Below are 26231 nucleotides of genomic sequence, written 5' to 3' on the forward strand. Positions count from 1 at the left end.
TCATTGTAGGAGTATTTAGGCTCAGCATTAGAGGGGTCAAAAGTATTGAGAAAGTTTGCCATTGCTGAAACCTCTAGTTTTAACGTTTTTTTCTTATTTTTTTCCTCCTCTTGAAAGTAAAACAAAACAAAACAAAAATCAATGATATTAACATACTTTTTATTTTGTAGATGTTAAAATCAAGAAGGGAAAATGTTTCAATCACCATTTTATCCTCAATACTTAGCACAGTGCCTGGACCATAGCAAACACTCAATAAATATTTACTCAATGAACATATGAGTGCTTATGATGAGACAAGCGTTAGCAGCTCACAAAATTCTCAGGAGTGAAGTCATTATTGGAATTATCTATTGACTTTTCTTAGTGGAATTACAGAGTAATTAGCAGAAAAAGGTGAATAAGAGAAAAATGGCTAAATTGAAAATGTGGCTTCTAATTGCTATTATCAATGATGAAACCAAAAACTGGTGCAAATATTTGACATCATAACTTCCAAACTGACCAGCCTTGCAAATCTTACATAAAATTTAATTAAAAATGAATGAAGACCAATGAACTTCAATGGCTTTTGGACTTAATTTTTATTTAAGCATGGGCTTTTAGCTTGGTTCACCCTAGAGTGCAACCTTTCAGTTACACAAATAGCATTCAGAGCTACAGGGCCATTATAATGTTGCTGGTGTTGTACAACTTCATCAGAAGGTATGAATATGACCCGCAGAAAAAACAATCCACAAAGAAAACACAATGAAAAAACAACCACTGTTTTACAAATCACTCTGTTATCACAGACAAAAAATGGCAGTTACTGTTAGTAAATCAGCCACAGAACACTTAAAAAAAGATCTTTAGACAAGGAAATGGGAACTTATTTGTGGGAGATAGGGTCTTCATCCACAATTTAAAGTAGAAAATATTTCAGGGTCAAGCATTTTTCTTACCCACAAAACAACGCTAAACCAACATACATTTTTAAGATGTATATTAAAGGAGATAGATACAATATCTTTACAACTATCTTCTTGAATAGGTATTTCAATTAATTTTCTGCAGAATATAAGTAGCCCCAAATTCAGCAGCAAAATATTACAACATAACAAGTAAATACAGTTTCAATGTGTTATATTGTAGAAGAGAATACATAAAGGACAAACAATGATAATTTAATCATATAAAACATGAGACATAGCTGAAATACAGTCCACTTAAATAGCTTTGTGACCAAGAATGTTAAATACTGTGCTAAATGCCATTTTAAACATAAAATCTCTTAAATTTTTTGTGCTTAAATTTCATTTTTCTGTTAAACTGTTTCTTATTGTCAATACTGCCACTGTAACTGATATTACAACAGATCACAACTTTCACGGACACATCAACATGAAGACATTTACTTATGAGTAAATAAGTCACTTGTCATTAGTTCACAGTGTGGGAAAGTGGTGTACACTCGGTCTTGAGAAGGGCTTTCAGGTAATCACCAAGTCCTTCACAGATATTTCCTGATATCAGATGTAGTGCGAGATTTAAAAGAATGGAGAGCAACACATCACATGTTGGAAGAAAAAAAATAAACTTTTTGATTCTTCATGGGTATCGCCTAAGTGACCTTCGTCTTCTGTTGTAGAAATGTCTGAGCCCATGTTGTCGTGAAAAATTCATCATGTAATTTTGTTTGCGAGTGCTGTTAAAATCAAACAGGATAGAGGCAGGGAAGGAAAGGAAAAAGAGCATGTAAGTCCCATCATTGAACATGCAATCTATTCTAGGTCCTAAGTTACTCTGATATTTATTTGAAAATTTTCAGGGTTAATAGGTCATGCTCACATTACCACCCAGGGTCAGAGGAACTAAAGGCTGGGACCTATACTCACTGCCTTTGGCCTTGAAGAAATCCCTGTCTTTTCATGAGTGAGCTCTGAACCAGAAAATATGTGAAATTCTCTTGATTCATAGCAAAAGCAAACTGTTTTAAATTTTAATTTTATTCTTGAATGCTTCCTGAAAATATTTACTTAGGTACCTTTCATTTGAGAAGTGTGCTCTATACCCATTGCCTTATTTAAATATATCTTTAACAAGTAGGAAAAATAATTTGGTTCCTTTAGCAAACATTCTCATTTAAAGCTTAAAAACTAAAAACAAAGAAACAGACTGTTAGCTGGATCAGCTTGACATTCCTAGTTCATGCAGTCCCATGAGACAAAATAAGGAGGTTGGTTTTTCTCAGAATGTTGGATTCTCTTGTCTTCCTCAAACCATAAGCATCTGGGTTATATTTTATAAACATGGCCTTAGGAAAGAGACACTCCACTGAAAAGAGGTCATAAAATACTAAGAAAGTGTAACCAAATGTATAATTGTAAATATGTATGTATGTTTTCCCCCACATATGTACATACACACATTTATACATATATGCTGTGTGTGAAGCTGATAAAAATACTGAAGATGGATTTCAGGATCCTGTGGGAAACTGTACAATACTAGTAGTGATAGCTGTTAATGTTTTGGTATAGTCCTTTAAAAAGGATCGTGAGCTATAACATCACTGAAAGGATCATATTCTCACACTGACCTGAGTGACAATATATCTATATGTGGCATCAATATGTGGTTTATGAGAGTGAGCCTATCAGTATATTTCAAATTCACTGAGTTTCCTCATGGTCCCAAAGCCTTTTCTCCCTAATTCCATGAAGATATAAAATGTACATAATGTCATGTGATGTGATTCCAACATAAAGATCAATATGACATGAACTTGAGTTAGGGTAGGAGAGGGGGGAAAGGGTAATTTTGTTCTGAGCAGTATAATCTGCATTATCAATCATCAATATGCTAGTAAGGTGTAAAATGATATTTTACCCAGTATAATAGGTATTATACTTAGGCATATTATACTAGCACTTGTAAAATATAAACTTTAAAACAAGATAATTTCACAGGTTCATCATTAGAAAATTTATAATAAAATATCTCAAAGGAAAAGACATAAATTGAATTTCATCAGATATGTATAATCAAAAAGCAATAGCATCTGTGCTAAAATATTGATACAAAGACGTCAAATTGATACATATTTTATAAAATAAAAAAGGTACTAATAACATCCCCTGCTAGATTTCAATAATATCAAAATGCTAGAAACAATAAAATGGAAACAAAGAATATATCCTGAAGACATTATAGAGAAAAAGATTTCAAAAAAATCAGGTTTTGTCTTTAGGCAGATTTACTATCCTCCCCCTCCCATCCCCTCCATGTGACAATATTACATGTATCAACTAAGTTGATCAGTTTCAGTGTCACAGTTGAATGACCCAAATTTATCCATTTATTAGCTGCTATAAGTACTAACTGCTGCCTATGTAAAATTGAGTTACAAAAAAACCCCCAAGGAATTAATGTATTGAACTAATCAAGTGTCAAGAAAAATTATCCTGTTGCTCCTTTATTCACAAAATCTTGGGACTGGAACTAGCTGTGTTACTGCCAGCATCCTCAGTCGCCTTATAGTTCTTTCCCTGAGCTATTATAGTGGCCCCCTGAACTAGCCTCCTTAACTTTTTTCCTTTTATGAAAAAAAAAAAACAAAACTCCACTGAAAGGAAACCCCTGAAATACTAAGAAAGTATAACTGAATGCATAATTGTATACATGTGCATGTATACCTTCCTACACATACATGCAGTTGATTTTGCACACCAGATTCAGTAAACTTTTCCTCAAACACTGGCTTCACTTTGCCCAAAACCATGCAGAATCCTCTTATCTATGGAGCAACAGCTAAGCCAACTTAAACAGACGTTTCAAGTCCTCTTCATGCTTAATCTTATTCTGCCCTTTATTTTTCTACATTCCTATACAAACCGCTCTACTCAAACGCCTTGAGTCCTTTCTACCCGCCTCATTGGCCAGCTGTCAACATCACTTCCTAGATTCTACGTGTTCAAGTATTACATTTTCTTTGTTTACTCCCTCTATAAGTGAACTTTTTTTTTTTTACTTTGAACTCTCATAGTGCTCATTTCCTGCTTTGAAGGAGTTTGTGTTCATATCTTGGCTCCCCACAACTAAACTTTTGTTGGTATGGGGGCCAGTCCCCCAACTCCCCCCACCCCCACACCATAGCACTGAGCCTCCTGCCTGACCCGTGCATGGGTGGTCAAGGCATGTTTGTTGAACTTATGGTGACTTACTGATTGGATTCCTGCTGTAAATCATTACTCTTTAACTATAAGGAATAATTGCAAAGTTAAAGCAATGAAAATTATTCTGTTAAAACACGTTTAAAGGTATAAGGTACTCAAAGAGAATTTAAAATAGTTAAAATATTTTACATGAAAAAACATGAAGTTAGAACACTCAAGATATTTTGTTATCTCAATGCAACCTAGATTGACATGAAAGTTACCTTAATATATGGGAACAAAAGAACATTCAGTTTTAACAAAACTTGATGTGCTTACTTAACAGCTTTAAAGCAACGTCTCCATATAATTATTTACTTATTATGGAGCTGATTGAAAGTCTCCATCTTTATAGGTGAGAAAATAAATACTAGCAGGTTGCAGATCTTTAGTGCCCTAAAAGCTAGTCCAAGGTAGAAGCTTAAAACCAATTTAGGGGACATTTTGAATCACTGGATGTTCTTTTTTAAAATAACATTTTTTTCTTAAAAGATTTTAAATATATTTCTAATTTTTTTGGTAGAGACAGGGTCTTGCTATGTTGGCCAGGCTGGTGTCGAACTCCTGGCCTCAAGTGATCCTGTTGCCCTGGACTCCCAAAGTGCTGGGATTACAAGCATGGCCACTGTGCCTGGCCTGGGTGCTCTTTAATTTTGAAAAAGTTTATGTATCAGTATCATATCTTTGGATTCCTGAGAATGTTGATATGCATATAGTAATGGACTTGCTATAGATGCCTAGTGTTTATATAGTCACATTAAAAATGGCAGCTGGGTGCAGTGACTCACACCTGTAATCCCAGCACTTTGGGAGGCTGAGGAAGGCAGATCATGAGGTCAGGAGATCAAGACCATCCAGCTAACAGAGTGAAACCCCATCTGTACTAAAAATACAAAAAATTAGCTGGGTGTTGTGGCACGCCAGGCGTGGTGGTACGCGCCTGTAGTCCCAGCTACTTGGGAGGCTGAGGCAGGAGAATTGCTTGAACCTGGGAGGCAGAGGTTGCAGTGAGCTGAGATTGTGCCACTGCACTCCAGCCTGGGGTGACACGGTGAGACTCTGTCTCAAAAACAAACAAACAAACAAACAAACAAAAAACACCACACTATCAAAGCATCGTGGAAACTAGGTGGTAATTTGGTATGTGAAATATAAAAATCTTTTGAGTCAGTTAGGTTGAAATCTAATGAAGTGGATATTTCCAGTTTATGAGCCTTTGAAAATCAACCACTATGGCAAGCTATACTAAAATGCTGTCTGCCTCTAAGACCACTTAATAAATTGACATGGTTACTAAACAGTTATTGTACCTTCTAAAATGTCTAACAGCATTGGGAATTAGGGGAATTTTTAACAAATTTATCTTATATTTACTCATTTTTTGGTGTGGTATATTTGTGAGCCTATTTTTTGTTTTTGATACATTTTGATGTACAGCTATAGATAACCTTATAACTGAAATAAGAAGTGCAATGAACTTTTAAAGATTTATTTATTCACTGCAATTACCAGAGAAAGTAATTTTTATTTTAAGTTCAATAAAAGGAGGTAATGTTCACCCCAAGGCACATCAGCTATGCCACTTGACATATCAATTTGCTTTGGTTGTGGATAGAACTAGGTCCATTTTTAAATTCTTCCATTATGAGTAAGTAATTGAAAGAAGGGAGAATGAACAACAAAGGCTTCTTGGAAATGATAATGTAAATGTCCATTATTGCCAAGGGAGTTTAGGGACTTAGATGGCATATAGAATTATAACGTGTTTCCTTGTTTCTGCATAGGAAATATGGCCATTGCAAGATCTTTGAATAACTAGTGACTCTGTGCTCTTTTGAACTGTTACTCTTTAAAGGAGACACAATCTTAGTTCATTTATTATGATGAAAACAATTCAATTGATTTTTTAATGGATTCTAAAGGAAATGGAGGAGATAGAGAATTGATACTAATTTGAGCTCATAGAAATATACGCATTTCTACTTGTCAGTAATTTACCACCAAAACATATGGTAGAACAAATAATGATTTATATGAATGCAGACATAAGAATCCAGTGGACTGTTCAACATATCTTAGAAATATTGGTGAGTGTAAGACAGGAAGCTGCCATTCAAACTATCACTGAAACTTCCCTGCATAGAGGATGCCACACATTTGACTTAAAGGCCATGCATTTTCAGGAAGGCTATGCATAAATAAGTGCAGACACAAACATCTCACACATACTGAAGATTTCATATTTCTCTTCTCTGCTAAATGGGGATGAGAATAATATCCAATAATGTGCACCTCAGGGAGCTGTAAGGATTAAATGAAAACTAGCACTATATATAGATGTTCAATAAATTATAACCATTTTGCCTTCTTAAATTTTAAAGAATCTCAGAGGACAAATACAAGAATATATTAAAAGTGGCCAATCTTACCTAAGGACAAGATCTAGAACTCCTAAGTATTATGAATACATCTACTCCGTCTGCCAATTCAGTTATTAACTTAGAGGAGAATTGGTAAGTCAAGGGACCCTCATGCATCTTCGGCATAGTAGGTCTTTTGAAAGACATTCCATTTAATCAGAGTCCCTAAATCTTTTGCACACATTTCTATTTTCCCTTGTCCCTCATAACAAATTTATCAACTGTGAGCACTTCAAGGGCACCCAATACGGTGTCAAGCACAGAGCAGAATCTAAGTCAAATCTGTTGCCCAATGATGAAATGCTGACTAGCACTCTGGTCTATGCTGTTGTGCCCTATATTGTATATATTAGGGACTTATCTCAATTTGACTGACTCCGAATTTACATGGAAATAAGTTTCAAATGTTCCAATATATACCAGTATCATTTATTACTGTTTTCATAGATTTTTTTTTTTTTAGTTGCAAAGGTGCTTTACAAAACTTCTCAGTTAAGTTTGGTGTCACTGATGAAACTATTAGTAAACAGTTCCCCAGATTTAGTAAGGAGGACTTACCTTACTCTAGTGGAAAACCAATGACAGCAAATAATGAAATATAACACAAGTTAAAAAATGCCTTTCAATGCATGCAGCACTGTGATTAGTCATAAAAGTCTGATCAGGTTTAGACGCAATATAGGATTTTTCATCTCTTTTGAAAATAAAAATTAAAGAAGTTATTTCTTATTCTTCTATACCCAATATCTACATATACTTTTCTATGTAATGCAACATGCAATATTTGCTCATAACCATATGTTAAGGTACATGTAGCTGTAGTACTACATTTGGCATAAATGTTGCATATAAATTATAAATATTAATAGCTTAATAACTACTAATTTTATTATCTGATTTTTCAATTATTTTACATTTTAAGAAATACTAATTCCTGAATATATTAAGGAATGGGCTTTAAAAAATACAGAAGTCTTCTATGTCAGATAACACAATCATATTTAATAAAGGACAAATATGCTTTGCAACAAATGTAATATGCTCATTTCCGTAAATCATTTGTGCCAAAAATGTGACAGTATCTTGATAATGAAGAGCATGAGGGGATGGTCACGATGGAACTCATTTTAAACTCTGATAAATGCTTTTAAGACCATAGTTAGCAACATAAGGTTTGCAGTTCTCCGTAAATGTGGTATTAATTCACTTTTTAGTAAATTCATTCACGAAGGCTTTTTACTGAGCTTTCAAGGTACACATGCAAAAATTGGCCCACTTCATTATACACATGACAGGTGTGACTTAGACACGTACACAGGAAATGTGATGTGTGAATGAAATGCGAATTGGGTGAGAGAGATTCTTAGGATAGAAGTATGAGTGCCCAACAAAAATGGTTAAGACAACAAATTCTCTTTTATCCTAAGAAGAACCTCACCAGCATGGATCTTGTGAGGGATCTGCCCAATGTATTCATAAACATATACTGAAAAATAAATATTCTATGCTAGCAAATGAATTCAGAGAAATTAGGTTTCTGACACTTGATTGTCAATGATCGTGTTATGCCACATCATTCAGACTTTATGGAATGAGGACTTTTTATAAGCTAGTGAGGCTGGAAAAACATTATCTGTCAATTCGGTTCATCTGTTATACGGCAGATTAGCAGGGGCTAATCATCGTGAAGTGCTTTTCATGTGCAGGTTTTTTTGGAAAATATGAGAGTGGGAAGATTACACTCTCAAACAAGCATGAGAGACTGCTTGTTAAATGCTAAAGGGTGGTTTTCATCTTTATGGTGTGGGGCTTGTCATTCTGTATGTCCATATTTATGAAAATCAAATCCTTCCACATGTATTTTAGAATTAAACCATTTAATTAAAAATATATTACAAATCTTGTTCATTTAGGATACACTTTTAAACCCTGAAATATTGTTGAAAGTGCTAAGTTTGTTCTCATTAAACTTGTGTTTTCTTGGCTAATATGGGCAGTACTGAGGTTAAACTCAATATAAGATACCATGCATGACCATCATTTTTCTTTCTAAGGGTTTTTAGCATGTGTCCTTGGTGCACATGCACAAAAGCGAAACTATGGTAATAAAGTTAGATTAAAGCCAACCTTCACTTAAAAAAAGAAGTATATTTCTAAAAATTCCTAAGTGAAATGTATGCCCCAACCATTAGTTGCAAAAACATATCAGTAGCCCTGTTTGTAACATACAGTTACGTAGGGTTTGTACCTCTTAAGATACAAGCCTCAGTCTGCTCCTCTCCCTGCCATGCTTGAGGAGTTAACATTGCTAGTTCAAATAATCAAGTGTTCTGATACAAAAATGCAGTTAATTAAGAGAATGCTTTCAGTTAATAGGGGTTTATGGAGGTATTCCACCTATTTCTAAATATACATCCTCTGAAGCAAAGTTATAATTAAGAATATTTGTGATCATGACATGAACCTTGGCTCTAGCTTCTTTGTGCCTCATATGATTGAAAGACACTCTGGAAAACTATTATATTTAATTTTTTGAATTATCTGGAACTTTATTTTGAGCTCATCAAATGAATGAATGAATTGAAGTAATTATTTTGTAGAGCTACTAATTGCATACTAATGAATGCCTTAAAACTCTTTGTGGCTCCCCTTCCTGTGTCCATGTGAATATCACACTCTGGGGACTGTGGTGGGGAGGGGGGAGGGGGGAGGGATAGCATTGGGAGATATACCTAATGCTAGATGACGAGTTAGTGGGTGCAGCGCACCAGCATGGCACATGTATACATATGTAACTAACCTGCACAATGTGCACATGTACCCTAAAACTTAAAGTATAATAAAAAAAAAACAAAAAAAACTCTTTGTGGCTCTTTTGAAAAGAAGTACTTTGAAAGGGTAGAGTGGTGTAGAAATGTTACACTCTAAGACCAGAGCAAAACATCAAAAACATAGTTCTGGAAATATAACATCTTAGTATTATGTATGTTTTGAAACAACTCATTTATTGAACTCAGCTTTGTGAGCTATTTCTTTTCTTCAAAAAGAAGGAAAATAAATTCCTTTAACAAATTTTTGAAATGTCATTAAAGAGACTGCATTTGCTTTTGAAATTATATATACATAAAAGCATATGGTGGTACATATAAAATTATAATTTTTAAATTATTCCTGAAAGAAGACTTGGAGTAAAATTCAAAGCATACAACACCATGCAAATGTAGCAATGCTCTTGTCTCATTCAAAATGTTTTAGTGCTCTGAGAGTTTGAGATAATGATGCAGGATAAGAACAGACTTATCAGGATAAGAGCCTGGTAGATGACAAATTCTTCAAAGTATTTAAAATATGGAGCTTGATGCTGGTAGTTGCTTATAAGCATTAATTCCAACACCAGGTGACCTGGGAGACTCTCTTGGGTGCTGTGTGCTGAGGCTTCCTGCCGGTGCTCTGACGGCCTCTAAGGCAGCATGTTGACAGGGAGCAAGGAATAGAGTCCTGTTTCCAATATGTGAAGGGGTTGCTTTTACACTGGCTGGTATATTGGTGCCTCTGAACCCCTCGCCCCTGCTTTTTAATCTTAGTATAAGTGAGGAAATTACTGGTGATGATATGTCTCTGAAATCCAAAATAGGTAAGTGCAATTGATTGTTTGGGCAGGATGAAAATATCTACTCAAATGTGTGATATGTTAAGAATTATTGTGTTTACTCAAGGGGCAGGATTACTATCCTGCCTTCTTTTGAGGACTGTCAGGTTTTGAAGTTTCCACAGGAGTTTGGTAATGCTTTGTCAGGCACAGGAAGCCCCATTAATGCAAATTGTATTGGCAAGCCACTTGAAAGATAAGAAGTGGTTATTGACTCTCATTTTATTATCTACCAGTTTATGAGAATCACCTGAGCTGCTTTTAAAACAAGAATGATGCCCAGTTCCCACTGCAGATCAATTTAAAGCCCCATCCAAAGGGATGGGCCTGGGCATTGGGACATTTTTTGATGTCTTCAAAAGCTTCCCAAATGATTTTGACGTTCAAACAGATTGAGAAGTGCTGTTTTGAAAGGCAAGTAGCCAGGGTAAAATGGTTCTAGGGTTGGATTTTGGTCTATTTGGAAATCTCTCTATGGCCTTACTGTACATAGATTCATTTCAGCGCCCAGGTTATTTTATTCTGCTGGAATAACGTAGTCTGAGGAAATCAGTATCTAAGTAAAACATCAGCCTTATATTTAGATTCAAATGAGTCTGGACTGTTAGTTTAAACTTCAACTTTGTCTTGTGGAGGCAGAGCCCAGCAAGTTGTCCAAAAGCAGCAGCGCGCACAGGAGGCTAGTGTGGGGACCAGGTTGCTCTTGGATTTGGGGGTTGATATGGATGCCATGCAAGCAGGTGCCTCAGTGAAAACTAAGACGAGGGCTAGCTCAAGACTGGAAAATTCAGCTCATGGCTATGACTGAACCAAAACAAATCTGGTAGTTTTCCTACCAATTAATCACTTAAATTTGCTTGCAAAATGACTGAAATCAGCCAAGGGACTGATTTCATTTTGGATTTGGTAAACAGAATGAACATTTGAACCTATCTACCGAGAAGATTCGCCTCTCCTTGCCAACCACTTGGAGCCATCAGTCCGAACCCGTCGAGACATAAGCATTCCAGTTCTACAGGAACTAGATCATTAGAGAAAAAGCAAGTCATCTCTCTGTGAGGGAACAGTCAACCCGGCCAGGTGAGAGTGGTGACAGCTTTATTATATAAAGAGGGAAAAACACCTTTAACTTGTTAGGTGCTGGGATTGGTCAGGAGGAATCTGAAACCACAAACTCTTTGTTCTAGTTGCAACCACATCATTCAATGGAGAATGTCTGTAATTGGGCACGTTAGCTAGTAACACTTCAGACACCGCCCACTACAGATCCTTCCTCTTCAAGGATGTCATTTCATTTTATAAGGCAACCCAGATCTGCCTTAAGACATGGTTTCCCATTTACCTGGAGACTTTTGTTTTATCCAATTTAACCAATATTGTCAACCCTTAAATAAATGTTGTGCTTATGGAAGTTTTCTAAGGTACATTACATTTCATTCGGGGCTTTGCTATTTCACTGATGACTTGAGCTATAGCTTGCAGTTGCAAAAGAGTGTAAGCCAAAGTGCTGCTGTGGGGGCTTCTCATCAAAAACGGATCTTACTGAATTAAGGGTCATGCTATATCAAAGGAATTTCAAACCTTCCTGAAATGGACATGGGATGCCATGTAATAGATACTCACAGGACGACCTCCACATGGTCCAAAGCCCATTGATCATGACCTGTTCCATTGTGGCGTGGTTGCCACCAGCGCAGTAAGACTCCTTTCATCCGTGCCTCCCTGGGTCACACACAGAAGGACAAAGAAGTTATACATTAGGAAACAGAACTTTTTGGTATTTGACTTCTAGATGTCAAATATTATAATAGGCTAATCTAAATCAACAAAATGTTATGCATGGAATTCAGATTTGCTTAGGTCATAGTATTCTTCTGAGCAGCATTAAATTTTATTGGCTACTCAAGGACTTGTAAAACTTTTCCATCTCTCTCCCTCCTTTCCCTTGTTCCATTAATACCCAGAAGATATTTGGTCAAGCATGGAGTGCTTTCTGTGTGACAGACACTGTGCTAGAAGCTGGGCTTACAATGCAAAGCAAAACTGACATGACTGCTTAACCTCAGTAAAATTTCAAACTAGCACACCAGCAGAAAATAAATGTTTCCTAAGACTAGAAAAACTGGTTAAAACAAGGGAAATTGGCAAAAACTGCCCTTGCGTTTAGTTATTATTGTCTATTCCCTCTTGTCCTTATTCCTTGCTTTAATTTGTGCCTTTCTTGTCCTAATCGAAAACAGTAACAGCACTTTGGAGATCTGGGTTAGTCTTCGTTCTGCCACCACCTAGTTTTGTGGCATTGGTGCATTAACTTTACCCAACTTCTACCTCAAACTTTGTGATTCCCAGGGATTCACAAAGGGATTGTGCATGAGACCATGCCTTTCCATTTGGGCCACTTACAGGGGGACATTGTAAGACACTCTCTGAGCTTGTGTGAAGTCCTTTGGCTGGTGCTGGGCGATGACATGCCAGGTGATCCCGTTGTTGACGCTGTATTGCAGCAGCACCGCCTTGTCCACAGCGTGGGGGCCACTCAGGTCACTGTTGCAGCTGTCCGTCTGCGACATGCTCCCAATTTGCAAAACAAACATGATTTTGCTGAAAAACACAGGGAAATCATCTTTATTTTTATTTATTTATTTTTTGAGATGGAGTCTTGCTCTGTCACCCAGGCTGGAGTACAGTGGTGTGATCTCGGCTCACTACAACCTCTGCCTACTGGGTTCAAGCGATTTTCCTGCCTCGGTCTCCCTAGTAGCTGGCATAACAGGTGTGCGCCACCACGCCTGGATAATTTTTGTATTTTTAGTATAGACGGGGTTTCAACATGTTGGCCAGGCTGGTCTCAAACTGCTGACCTCAGGTGATCCACCTACCTCGGCCTCCCAAAGTGCTGGGATTACAGGTGTAAGCCACTGTGCCCGGCTGGGAAATCATCTTTATACTAAATTCAGGAAGTATTAAAGGAATTATACTTCCTTAATCTTTTCTTGTTCCTAAAGTCCATAATTTCTAAGTTCATAATATAATAGAAACAGAAGCAGCCAGTCTTGAGAGCTTGTTTGGAGATTCTAGCAGGGGAGCGCAGCTACTTGTATACCCTTGACCAAAGACTGATCCTCCCCTATTGGGGATGGTTATCCTCTTCACCCACATGCAGCTTTGGGAGGGACGCACATGGAGTGGTGAGGGAGGGAGGGGACACCTGCCTAGCTAGCCGGATCAGCTGAATCAACCCTGGTGATCAATGAATTGACAGATGTCACAGCCAGATCGCCCTCACATCTGTGAAGCAGCCAGTCTTACGACTATATCACTGTTAGTAACAAAATTTATTTATATTGTCTTCTATATTATACATGTGAAAACCTCATAAGGCTTATTTTCTACACAAAGTATTTTCGACTTTCAAAGATGTGTCCTCTTTTCATGATGTTGGAAATCTTGTTAGAGTATTTCATTTAGAACACCTTCTATTCTCTGAAAGGAAACGTGGGCCAAACAGACAGCTGAGGACATGGAGAGGACATGGAATACAACCACGCTATTTATGCTGCATTCTTTTTACAAATAGCTCCAAGCTGAACACATCTGGATGGGGATAAATTATTATGACTGTTTTAGGAAAGGCTGTCTGGAGATCAGAGCTGAGGGAAAACTGAGTTAGGACGTGCAGGTTCTGAACCATGTCGGCTATTCTGTTCAACATGACATTTTGCTTTTCATTGTCATCCTTGCCCTAGATAGAGCTTTTAGGCATGGGAAATAAATCCTCATAAGATTCCTCATGATTAACAGAGTACCTAATTTAAAGTAGGTGGTGGAATAAAGAGCTAGACTTAAAAATGTATAAATGCATAAACTAATTGAAAACATAGTGTGCCATTGCTAACTATGCACCTAGTTGCAGCTATATATGATGGTGTTACAGAAAACACCAGGTTATCTCTAGATTAAGTATATCTTTTTGGCAGGCAAAAAAAAAAAAAAAAAGGAAGATGATAGATGCAACTTATGTCATGGTTTCCATACAGGAATTAATTTTATTTTCATTGTTTATCATATGAAGGGCCCCCAAACCTGCCTTTCCGCTTGTGAAAATACAACACTAATATTATATTTTCCAAAGTGAAAGGTTTCATGTAAACTATCTTCCCATTAATCAAACACATCTATTTCTCAAATATTCTCATAGCTACTGAACACTTTTCAGCATTCAAGAAATACTCTACAGTAATACCTAGCAACCTTTTTTAAGCCTAAGAATCTTTTCTTGAATTATATAGACAAAAAGCTGTGTTTACTCTAGATAAGGTAGACAAAGCTGGGAAGGGCAGGTAGGGAAGGAAATTCAATCCTCCTTATGTCTTTGTCAGTCACTTCCCTAGTCCATTTGCAAGGTCTCTGCCCACTCTACTCTGCATTAACCCTCAGCAATTTAACCCTCAGCAATTATAGCACATAAAATTTTAAAGATCTTATCCATCCAACCATCCACCCATCCTCCATTTCTATTTATTGTACTTACATAAGCTAAATATAGGCATATGTTTGCATTGCTACAAATTTATTTCACATACACATTTATATTTATATACTTGCCTATGCTCAACATTAAATTATCTATGTAGTTTATCCCTAACCATTTTTTAAAATATTTGGCCATTTCTCTGGGTTTATGCCTACATTACCACCACTCAGCCATTGTGGGTGAAGAAATACAAAGCAATTCTCTAATAAACTTAAGCGAAACATAATTCTGAGTTGTGAAACATATATGCTTCCTTGTCCCAAATTCAAATGATAGGTTTTCACTACTTAGTGACATCTGTGCCATGAAGTTCACAATCCTATCTAACAGACAATGGACAATCACTGGGCTTGTGACTAATTCTATGTCTGGACTACAATACGGAGGTTTGGGTACCTTGCTCGAGTGAGATCCAGAGGCTTGGTAGCTGCTTGCCTGATCTGACAGCCATTAAAGTACAGTGAGTCTCCATGAGCGTAGGGGGCCAGCTGCCCACAGCCACTTCCTATGACTCCACCTTGAATGGTCTCCCAGTTTGCCTCGGTGACTCTTGCGGACTCAAAATTATCTTTAATATAACTGGGAAGGTCGTGACTGAAAACAGAGCAGTCATCACCTAGAGGACAAGGAGCAGTCACAGAAATTAAGTGGACCAACCAGAGTCATTCAAGATTAAGAACAAGTATTCAAGTTCAGATTTAAGTAGTTGTTACTGTAAGAATGGCAAAATACAAGGAACTTAAACAACTTTACAAAAAAAAAAGCCAAACAACCCCATCAAAAAGTGGGTGGATATGAACAGACACTTCTCAAAAGAAGATATTTATGTGGCCAACAAACATTTGAAAAAAAGCTCATCATCACTGATCATTAGAGAAATGCAAATCAAAACCACAATGGGATACCATCTCATGTCAGTTAGAATGGTGATCATTAAAAAGTCAGGAAACAACAGATGCTGGAGAGGATGTGGAGAAATAGGAAAGCTTTTACACTGTTGGTGGGAGTGTAAATTAGTTCAACCATTGTAGAAGACAGTGTGGTGATTCCTCAAGGATCTAGAACTAGAAATACCATTTGACCCAGCAATCCCATTACTGGGTACATACCCAAAGGATTATAAATCATTCTACACTAAAGACACATGCACACTTATGTATGTTTATTGCAGCACTATTCACAACAGCAAAGACTTGGAACCAACCCAAATGCCCATCAGTGTTAGACTGGATAAAGAAAATGTGGCACATAAACACCATGGAATACTATGCAGCCATATAGAAGGATGAGTTCATGTCCTTTGCAGGGACATGGATGAAGCTGGAAACCATCATTCTCCGCAAACTAACACAAGAATAGAAAACCAAACCACTGCATGTTCTAATTCATAGGTGGGAGTTGAACAATTAGAACAGATGGACACAGGGAGGGGAACATCACACACTTGGGCCTGTTGGGGCAGGGGGCAAGGGGACGGATAGCATTAGGAGAAATACCTAATGTAGATGATGGGTTGATGGGTGCAGCAAACCACCCTGGCACATGTATACCTATGTAACAAACCTGCATGTTCTGCACATGTATCCCAGAACTTAAAGTAGAAAAAAAAAAAAAAAAGAAATATAACAAAATCCAGGAAAAAAAAATGTTGTTACAGTAAAAAAAAAAAAAAAAAAAAAAGGCAAAATACTAAGTAGATACAGACTTCCAAAGTAAATGTTTTGTTTTGGCAATTATTGGCTTATATTGTTGGAAAAAAAATCCAATTTTCTTTGAGTCAATGTTTACTAAAATACGTAGTGCTCATGTCTGTATTTGCCGTGTAAAACTGTTGTTTAAATACCACAGCATCTGGCTGGGCCTTGAATGTTTACCAATGGTGGGTCTCAGTAGTGAACTCTCACCCTGGTATGAGAGGCCTATCTAATTTCTTTTTTCCTAGCATGATTTGTTGTAGAAAATACAGGTTAATGTACACTTGATGATTCTTAAGAGCAGTGTCTATATTTTAACTCGTTGGATTCCAGCACCTAAAACAATATTTAGCACATATAAGATATTCAGTAATGGGTGGGGCGTGGTGGCTCATGCCTGTAATTCCAGCACTTTGGGAGGCCGAGGTGGGAAGATCACCTGAGGTCAGGAGTTCGAGTCCAGCCTGACCAACACGGTGAAACCCCATCTCTACTAAAAATACAAAAGAAGATGAGCTGGGCATGGTGGCATGTGCCTGTAATCCCAGCTACTGAGGAGGCTGAGGCAGGATAATCACTTGAACCCAGGAGGCAGAGGTTGTAGTGAGCTGAGATCACACCACTGCACTCTAGCCTGGGCAACAAGAGTGAAAACTCCGTCTCAAAAAAAAAAAAAAAAAAAAAAGATATTCAGTAATGAAGCTGGGATAAATAAATAATGATAAAACTGGAAGTGTCTCTAAGAGACCACTGAACTGAATTACTGACATTTAAGTAAGATATTAGCAAACGTGTATGTGCTTGCATTTCCCCTTGATTTAAACAGTACATTTTTTCTACATGTCCTTAATAGTTTCAAATTAAGGTTCAGGGGAGAGGGCAAATTCCAGACATCTAGGACTTCTTGTGAGACATTTGATTCACTCATTTGCCTAGAGTTAAAATTCTCCAGCTAATATAGTGACAGACCCAGCCGGTCTCAGTGACAATGACACCAGGGGAGAAAGGAAATGGCTAAGTAATTTCTAACATCAGAGATGTGCAGCAGTCTACATTAATCATATCCATTTGATTTCAATGCAAGGAAACAACATCAACCAAGAAATCTAAATAGATCCGACTCCAGAATTCAAAAACATGGATTCTTACATTGTATATCTGGGGGAAATTGTGTTAACTCTGCTCCTCCTTGGATAAATCTCTCAGCCATGAGTGACAGCAAGGCTGATTGGAAAGAACAACTTGACTAGTGGTCTTTCTGATATATGCTGGCTGTGTGACCTTAGGCAGGTCATTTAGCCTCCCTGAGTCTCAGTTTCTTTGCCTGTAGCATGGGAATAATTATATTAACCATAGATAACTGATGGGGATATCATAGATAATAAGCGACTGAAGAATAAGTTGGTGTATACTATGTAAATGGTAAAGCATAAGACAGTGTTAAGGATTAATTCAAAGAAGATTTATTAGCATTGCTATCGGCCAGGTATTAAGCTATGAGGATATAGAATGTTAACTATGGAAAGCGAACTTTGTAATGATAGAGGCTGAAACCTGTTAGAAACATTGGATCAAAGGAAAGCAGGCCTGCATACCTTCTAACAGACCAACAGACAATTTCCTGTGATGTGAAGGGTCGAGTAGATACTCTCTGCCCTGGATATATACTCAACCTCTAGAAACTCAAGGAGTGAAAATGTATTTCTTTGAGTCATAAAGGTGTGTGTGTGTGTGTGTGTGTGTGTCAGTGTCACAGTGACCTGGAAACCAGAACATTTTGAGTTTTCAGCTACATCTTAGGAGAACAGTGGCAGCTGCTGCTGGAAGAGGCTGAGGAAGGAGGGATACTGGTCAAGTATGTAGGCACAGGCAGCTAGGCCAGGAAGGAGGGAGGCCCAGAAGTGGAAATTAAGTGTTGGGGCTGTGGGCAGGGGCAGGGAGTTATATGAAAGACAGAGAATGTGAGGTACTATACCATATCCTGATTTAGCATATCTGGATTTATATGCTTATATATTTATAGAATGTCTGGAGTAGATTTCATTTCTATATTTTAAAAAATGCCTTCAGGAATATTGCATAAATCTATGCTTAATAATTTGTCCCAAAGTTAAAGAGTGACCAAGGAGTGTGTCATGAATCTCAGATCCCTCAGGCTGGAGTTTCTATCCATTTCCTAGTGGACTTTTGTATGTATGTTAAGATGAGGAGAACCTCTTGGTCTCCTCTATCAAAGTTGGCAGCCTGGGATTCAGACCTTGGAAGCTCTCGTCGCAGATGCAGATGGCACCGGTCGTGCAGTATCCGTGCCCGCTGCAGAGCTTGGGGCAAGCCTCTCCAATGTACACGTGGTCAATTGCCCAGCTTTGCTTCTCAGTTTCTTCTCCCTTCTGGATCCAGCGGAACTGTGTCGCACTGAAAGAACCACAGAGAGCAGAAGGGATTCAGTAGGTTGTTACTTCCATGGCTGCGTCCTGCCTCCAGCCTCTGGGAGAGGGCACTATTTGTGAGAAAAGGGCTTCCCAAATGTCTTCCTGAAGCACCCTGCTGGCAGAGGTGAGAGAACTTGTATTTCTTAGACTCTGGGAGTATAACCCAAAATGCCATTCTGGAAGCTTGTATCTTCTCTGAAAATTTCATGTGAATTTCCTATTCTAGTCCATAATAAATCTGTATACATTTTTCCTACACAGGTGTATCGTTTTCCAAATCTTTGAGTAAACCGAATGCTGCTCTAGGAAGATTGCACTCCATTGTATTTATCCTGCAGCTCTGTGTAACCTGTCAGCCCTGCACACCCAGCTGGTATTTGTATCTGGATGAGAAGCGCAGCCTTTGGGAGGGCAGAACACTGGGGCAGAACTGGTGCCAATGCCAGTCTTGGATTGGGGTCTGTCATTCAGGGCCTGTGATTGAGTTTGGTACATGCTATGGTATTAAGTCAAAGGAAATCTGAGATCTCTGAATCATTTACAGACACACTCCAATTTCCTCCTGGAACATACAGTTGCCATTTGGGGGCATGGGTTGGTGAGAGGAGGGAGAAAAGGAGGGAAGATGGGAGAGGGCACCAGGGCTGCATGTAAAGCTCTGCCTCACACTGTCAGTTGTTTTCAGCTCACTGCATGAACTCTGTGGAGAGGCCAGATAATTTCACAAAGTTTACCTTAATTTGCAACCTACCTAGAGGAGACATGGTCAGGCAGCTGGATGGTGATTCTTTTCCAGCTTGAGCTGTTGACAGAGTTGTAGATGGTGGCTTCATGGAACTGGAAAGGGGAGCAGCCAATGCTGTTAGAAGAGGAAGGAAGGCACTGGGTCTGTACGAGCTGCCAGGAATCCGATCTGCAGAAACCAAAAGGCTTTGTTAGACAAATTGTAAGAGAAACATATAATCTGTTAATGTCAAGGTAATGCTTTGTGATCGGGTTAAATTAAAATATTTGTATAGGAGTTTCCTGTTTTCTATAAACATTTATAATTACAGATTATAAAAAAATTAAAATAGTTTCTCTTAAGAAATATTCTGACTCTTTAAAAGCACACGGACAACAGAATAAAATAATAGCATGCATAGCAATGAATTCTGGTGGATTCTTCCTACTGACATTGTCACTAGAAATATACCTGGAGTTGAATGACAAAATTGTCTGTCTTCTCAAACTTAATGTAATTAATGTTTAAAGGTGATAGTCGGAGGGCTATTAACCCTAATAAGGTAACTGAACTATGTCAGACTTTTATTCAATACTGCTAATATGCTTTAGAAGAGGTGACTCTGGCTGATGCATATTCAGATCATTCATTGATTAAAGTTTTTGTTAGAGGTAGTTGAAAATGAGTAACATGAATAAGAGAGTTCTACTCTGAGGACAAATGTAGTGCTTTGCTTATTTTGATAAAATTTAAAATATAAAGTTTCTTGGTGGCAGCCTTGAATGAAAATGGATTTTTTTGGTTTGAAGGAAAATTTTGAAAATAAGACATATGTATACATTTTGTACAAGTGAAATTTATATAAAAATATGCACGAACTACCACTTTTAAGATATAGGGTTATTCCTCTGTAAGCAACTGCCTTAGCCTGTAATTCCCAGCACTTTGGGAGGCAGAGGCAGGCGGATCACCTGAGGTCGGGAGTTCAAGACCAGCCTGACCAACATGGAGAAACCCCGTCTCTACTAAAAATACAAAATAAGCTGGGCGTGGTGACACATGCCTGTAATCCCACCTACTCAGGAGGCTGAGGCAGGAGAATCGCTTGAACCCGGGAGGCGGAGGTTGCGGTGAGCCGAGATCCCACCATTGCACTCCAGCCTGGGCAACAAGAGCGAAACTGTCTTTCTCTCTCTCTCTCTCTCTCTCTCTCTCTCTCTCACACACACACACACACACACACACACACACACACAAAAGACAACCATTTGGATTGGGTATTCAAGTTTGAAGATAATGTTAAAAATTATTTCACAAACCTTGCATCCTTAGTGTATTCCAGCATTACGGAATGAAGGTCACCACAAGAAGTGGCTTCACAACCCACCACAATCTAAAACAAACATAAACAATCAATACACAGGTAAGATTAGATGATATTGAATTCCATTAATTAAAAATCCCATCCGTCCATTTATTACTCTGATAGGTAATATTCAGAGAAGCTTTTATAGAGCAGCCTGCTGGGATACCAAGAATACATTCTTTTGGATTCTGTTAAAGATGTTCAATTTTGCATGGAGATAAAAATTAAGGTTTTAAAAGTTACATTTCTATGTACTAAATTAGTATAATAAAAAATTAATCACAAATCTGGGTAAGATAAACTGGCCAAAAAGAAAGTAACATTAGTCAAATTTATAGACAGAAACTGAAAGTATCACTGATTCAAAACAATTTCATTGATAGCCTAACTTTCTTGATTGTTACTATTTTTATTTGGAATTAAAATCAGCAATTTTAATTACTTAATATTCGTTCTTGGGGTTTTCTGTATTTCCATATGAATGAAAGCTTTCCATATTATATGCAATTAAATGTTTGAATCATTAATAATACATAAATGCTATAAAAATTTGGTGATTCAAATTTAAGTCCTAATCATCTATTTAATCATGTCCTATTTCAGCACTGATAACTAGGGAAGGTTAGTGTTAAAAATTTCAGGCCATACAGTCACGAATAAAACAACTCTAAATTCAGAGAGAGAATAAGAAGCATAATGATAGTGGGAATCATAATACACAAATATAATGCTGTGGTGCTTCAAAGGAGATAGCATTTGATTCAGTGGATTAGAAAATAATCAGATAGGGTACATGCGAGCTGCCCCTGAAGACTGGGAAGAGTGTGAGAGGTAGAGATAGGAAAAAGATATTTAGGTGAAAGAAAGAGTGTGAGTGAAGACAAAGTAGGGAATCATGGTGGGACATCAAGAGCACAGTATATAGCATGTTTTGGTCCAAGTATATCGTATATGAAATATTCAGAGATGAGGTTAGAATGATCGGTTGAATTTGGCAGACCAGAAGCTGCAGCCTAAGGTGTTTGACCTTAATTTGGTAAGTGATGGAGAGTCATTAAAGGTTTCTGTGGAATGATGTGCTGCTTAGAGATATGCTTTATAAAGATCAATCTGACCATGATGTCAAAGACAGATAGGAGTGGAGAGAGAGAGATTGGGAGTGAAAAGAGTACTTAGTCAACTGTTGATTTAGTTAGGGCCAGAAAGGAGGTGGTGATAGTGCAAACAGAGAAGATTGGATGGATACCAGGAACACTGGAAAGTAGAATTCAAAGGATGTAGTCACTGATTAGATATGAAAAGTGAAAAATCAACGCCTAGTTGAACATTTCAAGCTAGTTACTAGGTGAATGGTGGTGCCATCGACAAAAACAGGAAAATCAGAAAGAGGAGTTGGTATGGTGAGGGAAGATATTAAGTGCACCGTTAGACACATTCAGTTGAGGTGCCAATGTGCAAAGGTGTAGAAATGTGTAGGGGCTATTAAAATATTGAATTAATTGTTAGCCAGTCAAGGTTGGATGTGCAGATTTGAAATTTGCTCTTCAAGATATGATTCTTGAAGCTAGATGATTGGATACAATTCCTGATGGTGAGAATGTCTATGGAGAGAGAAGAAAGTTGATACATACTGAGAAATGCTGACATTTAGAGGGCTGAGGGGAGAAAAGCCATAAGAAGATAACAGATATCAAAGAGGTAAAAGGAGAACGAGCAGAGAACCCAGAAGCCTAGGGGAAAGAGAATTCCACAGGTTGAAGAGGGCAAGAATAACAGTGTCAAATAGTGTAGAGAGGAAAGAGAAGGTGGGGAATGTGCAAAAACTGTTGATATTGGGTACGGTAAGTCTCTGGTGACTTTCAGGTATGTAGTTTTAGTGATACTTTACTAAATTTTTGAGGATAGACTCTCTTTTTTTCCTAAAGAAATTGCCTTGGTTATAGAAAGAGAGACCAGTCTCTTCAGTGCAGTTACTTCTGTTACAGAAGTAACAAAAGAGGAGGCTCCAATCAACTCAATCAAATATAATACCTTTGATCTGGGCCACAATGTGAACCTGGGAGAGGGAAAATCTTCACTCTTAAGGAACAGGGCTTAGAAGTAGAGGAAGTATAACACTTCTTCATATCACTAAGCTAAGAATACTCCTGAAGGAGTGGTAGCATTTGGGGAGCTTGCCTTACCCTCCAGTCTCTAAAGGAGAGTTTAACATAGAGCTGAGGCAAAAAGCAAATACATTTTTATTTCTGCTAATAAGGATTTTTACTATTAACTGTCATTGTAGTACATCAAAAAAGGGTATTAGAATAACTGATGTCTTTAAAATGACCTAGTAATACAATACATTTCTGTAATGACTTGTGTATGTGTGTGTGTGTGTGTGTGTGAGATATGGTCTTGTTCTGTTGCCCTAGCTGGAGTGCAGTAGTGGGATCATAGCTCACTGTAACCTCCAACCACTGGGCTCGAGTGATTCTTGTGCCTCAGCTTCCTGAGCAGCTAGGACTACAGGTACATGCCACCACGCCCAGCTAATTTTTTTTTTTTTTTTTTTTTTTGTAGAGATAGGGGTCTTGCTATGTTTCCCAGGCTGGTCTTGAACTCTTGGCCTCAGAGATCCTTCCTCCTTGGCCTCCCAAAGTGCTGGGATTACAGGTGTTTGCAATAGAGATACATCAATTGATATTGCTTTGCCTTTCTCTGAGTGTCTATTAATTATTTATGTCTTCACTTTCATCCTATATGAATCAAGTATTCAGTTTAAAATATTTGAGAGTCCTCCTTAATTTTTTGAGGATTTAGGAAGTTCCAACAGGACTAATGTAGTATAGGCATATGAAGTCAGAGACACAAGAAAATAGAAAGATACACTGGAAAAAAAATAGATGGAGAAAAAATGGCTCAATGCACATAATAGGCATGGAGTAAGATAAAGAGGAAGGAGAGAGACAGAGGAAGGGAAGGGAGAGAGAGAGAATTGTGCAACATAAAAAGGAGATAGTGTTACAGAGTAGAGCTAGAAGTAGGCAGAGTGCCCTATTTGAGCTTTCTATTTACAAGGGTAGGGAGACTGAAATCCAGATTACATATATAAGATAGAATATATTCAGTTGGTGTAAAAGTAATTGCGGTTTTTGCCATTAAAAGAATTGGCATTAAAAGTAATTCCTTTTTTTTTTTTTTTTTGAGACAGAATCTCGTTCTGTCGCCCAGAGTGCAGTGGTATGATCTTGCCTCTCAGGTTTCAGCGATTATTATTTCTCAGCCTCCCAAGTAGCTGGGATTACAGGTGTGCACTACCACGACCGGCTTTTTTATTTTATTTATTTTTTTATAGAGACAAGGTTTTGCCGTGTTGGCCAGGCTAGTCTGGAGCTCCTGGCCTCTTGGCCTCAAGTGATCCTCCTGCCCCAGCCTCCCAAAGTGGTGGGATTATAGGCGTGAGCCACTGCACCCGGCCTGCAATTACTTTTGCACCAGCCTAATAGTTACATTTCTTGCTGTGTCCCAACATTTTCAGGGATTTTATCTATCCTCAAGTAATCATACTTGAATAAAGGTCTTTGCAAAAGATGACCTCTTTTATTCATAAGATAGTCTTTTTTAATGAATAATATCAGTCATTTCCTTATAGTTGTCTGAATAACCATTCTCCCTCGAGGCCCCAAATGCAATGCTACTTTCTGTTTTAAAGAGCCACTTTTCCTTACTTTAAACTGCATCATGTATCCTGGCTGTATAATGAGTTCTCGGGAGGAGAGAGCATTGTGAGTCTTGTCCTTCTTTTTATTTGGCCAATAGAGGTGAAAGGATGGATTGCCACAAAATCCTGCTGTCCTTACAGCATTAGGGTAAAAACTCCAGTTTTCTTCATGGGAAGTGCCTTCTGTTAAGGAAAATTGGAAGCAATATGGCATATTATTCTCTTGAGGAAAATTGGAAGCAATATGGCATATTATTCTCTTGAACTGACCGATTTATTGTTGAATTCCTTAAATTTTTATGCTCTACTAGCTTTCTGCTTACACTTTAGGATTGATTTTTATTTTATTTAACTGGGATAATGCATAAATCCAACGTGAGAAATCAAACTTTGACAAGACTATTAAATGGTAGTATAATGATTACCGTACTTTTAAAATGTAATTGCTAGTCTAGGTAACCTAGCACCGAAAAGTTCTTGATACACTTTGTCAGCCAGTGCATTAAGTATTTCTGTGACACATTAATTACTAAAGAAACTAAAATTATTTTGGGGTATTGAAATTTCAAATTATATTTAAAGCCAGACATTGAGTCTTTAACATGATTTATTGAATGCTCAGTGGACATTTCAAAAAGCAGCCAACTTTGAAGATTTATAAACCACTGGGCAAAATAACAGCTAACATTTGTTGAGCAGGAGTATGGGCTAGGCACTCTTATAAATGCTTTTCATGTGCTAATCTATCTGAAGACATAAGCAGAAAAATGGCTCACAGGAAAGAAAATTTTTTAATGTCTTGTTTCTTACCATCATCGAAAGTGTCCACCAATTGGCTGGGATTGATTTCTGCTCCACCAATCAAAATGTTGTCCAGTGCCCACTGAGCACGCTCCACCCCAGAGACCACAATTCCATTGCTGATCACAAAAGGCTGCCACCAGCGAAGTCGAGTTGTGTTGGTGAGGGTATCTTCAGGAAGAAGTATGTAGTCGTGTCTAACAGAAATGTATTTCTGGTAATCCATCTCATGGAGCAAAGTCCAGGTAATTCCTATAATAACAAATATACCAACATAGCAATATATCTAGAATCTCCTGCCTCCTCATAAACCACCAGTATACTTCAGATACTGTGAACTTCCCAAAGAAATTTTCAGCCAGGAAATGACAACTGATTTTTCTGACTTTGATATTAGGTATTCACTACTTATAAATACTGTTTCTGTATGAGGCTAATGATATGAGGGGAAGGATATTTCGAAAGAGTTGGCCAACATAAAAACACTGAAGTAAAAATAAGTTATGTTTTGCTTTTAAAATTTAGTTCTAAATTCTTATTTCTCACAAATAATGAGATACACCCATGTTTTACATGTTTCTAGGCAATAGCTTTCAGTATTAAAATAGTTATTGTAATTTTATGCAATTTAATTATTTGGACTGGTATAAAGTTTATCTCTTCTTGCTTGATAAGATTGCAGGTGGGATGTTTAATTACTTAAGAAAACATC

At 37.6% G+C, this 26231-nt stretch overlaps 1 protein-coding gene across 2 annotated transcripts in view; it reads right to left on the reverse strand.

The window, feature by feature from the left end:
* Positions 1-565: 565 nt before the first annotated feature.
* Positions 566-26231, reverse strand: part of RELN (reelin) — a 522571-nt gene continuing 496905 nt past the window's right edge. Inside the window, exons 56-64 of one of the 2 annotated variants that reach the window (XM_003318728.5) lie at positions 25529-25771; positions 24726-24901; positions 20969-21042; positions 19677-19838; positions 18751-18908; positions 15196-15415; positions 12669-12866; positions 11889-11987; positions 566-1687 (exon numbers count right to left, since the gene is read on the reverse strand). In XM_003318728.5, the coding sequence (XP_003318776.2) occupies positions 1591-1687; positions 11889-11987; positions 12669-12866; positions 15196-15415; positions 18751-18908; positions 19677-19838; positions 20969-21042; positions 24726-24901; positions 25529-25771 (1427 nt within the window). In that variant the 3' untranslated portion in view covers positions 566-1590. Of the gene's footprint in view, positions 1688-11111; positions 11287-11888; positions 11988-12668; positions 12867-15195; positions 15416-18750; positions 18909-19676; positions 19839-20968; positions 21043-24725; positions 24902-25528; positions 25772-26231 lie in introns of those variants that run through there. The other variant, XM_054656222.2, reaches the window with a different exon arrangement.

This window comes from Pan troglodytes, chromosome 6 (genome assembly GCF_028858775.2).
Source record: "Pan troglodytes isolate AG18354 chromosome 6, NHGRI_mPanTro3-v2.0_pri, whole genome shotgun sequence".
In the NCBI taxonomy this organism is placed as follows: Eukaryota; Metazoa; Chordata; class Mammalia; order Primates; family Hominidae; genus Pan; species Pan troglodytes.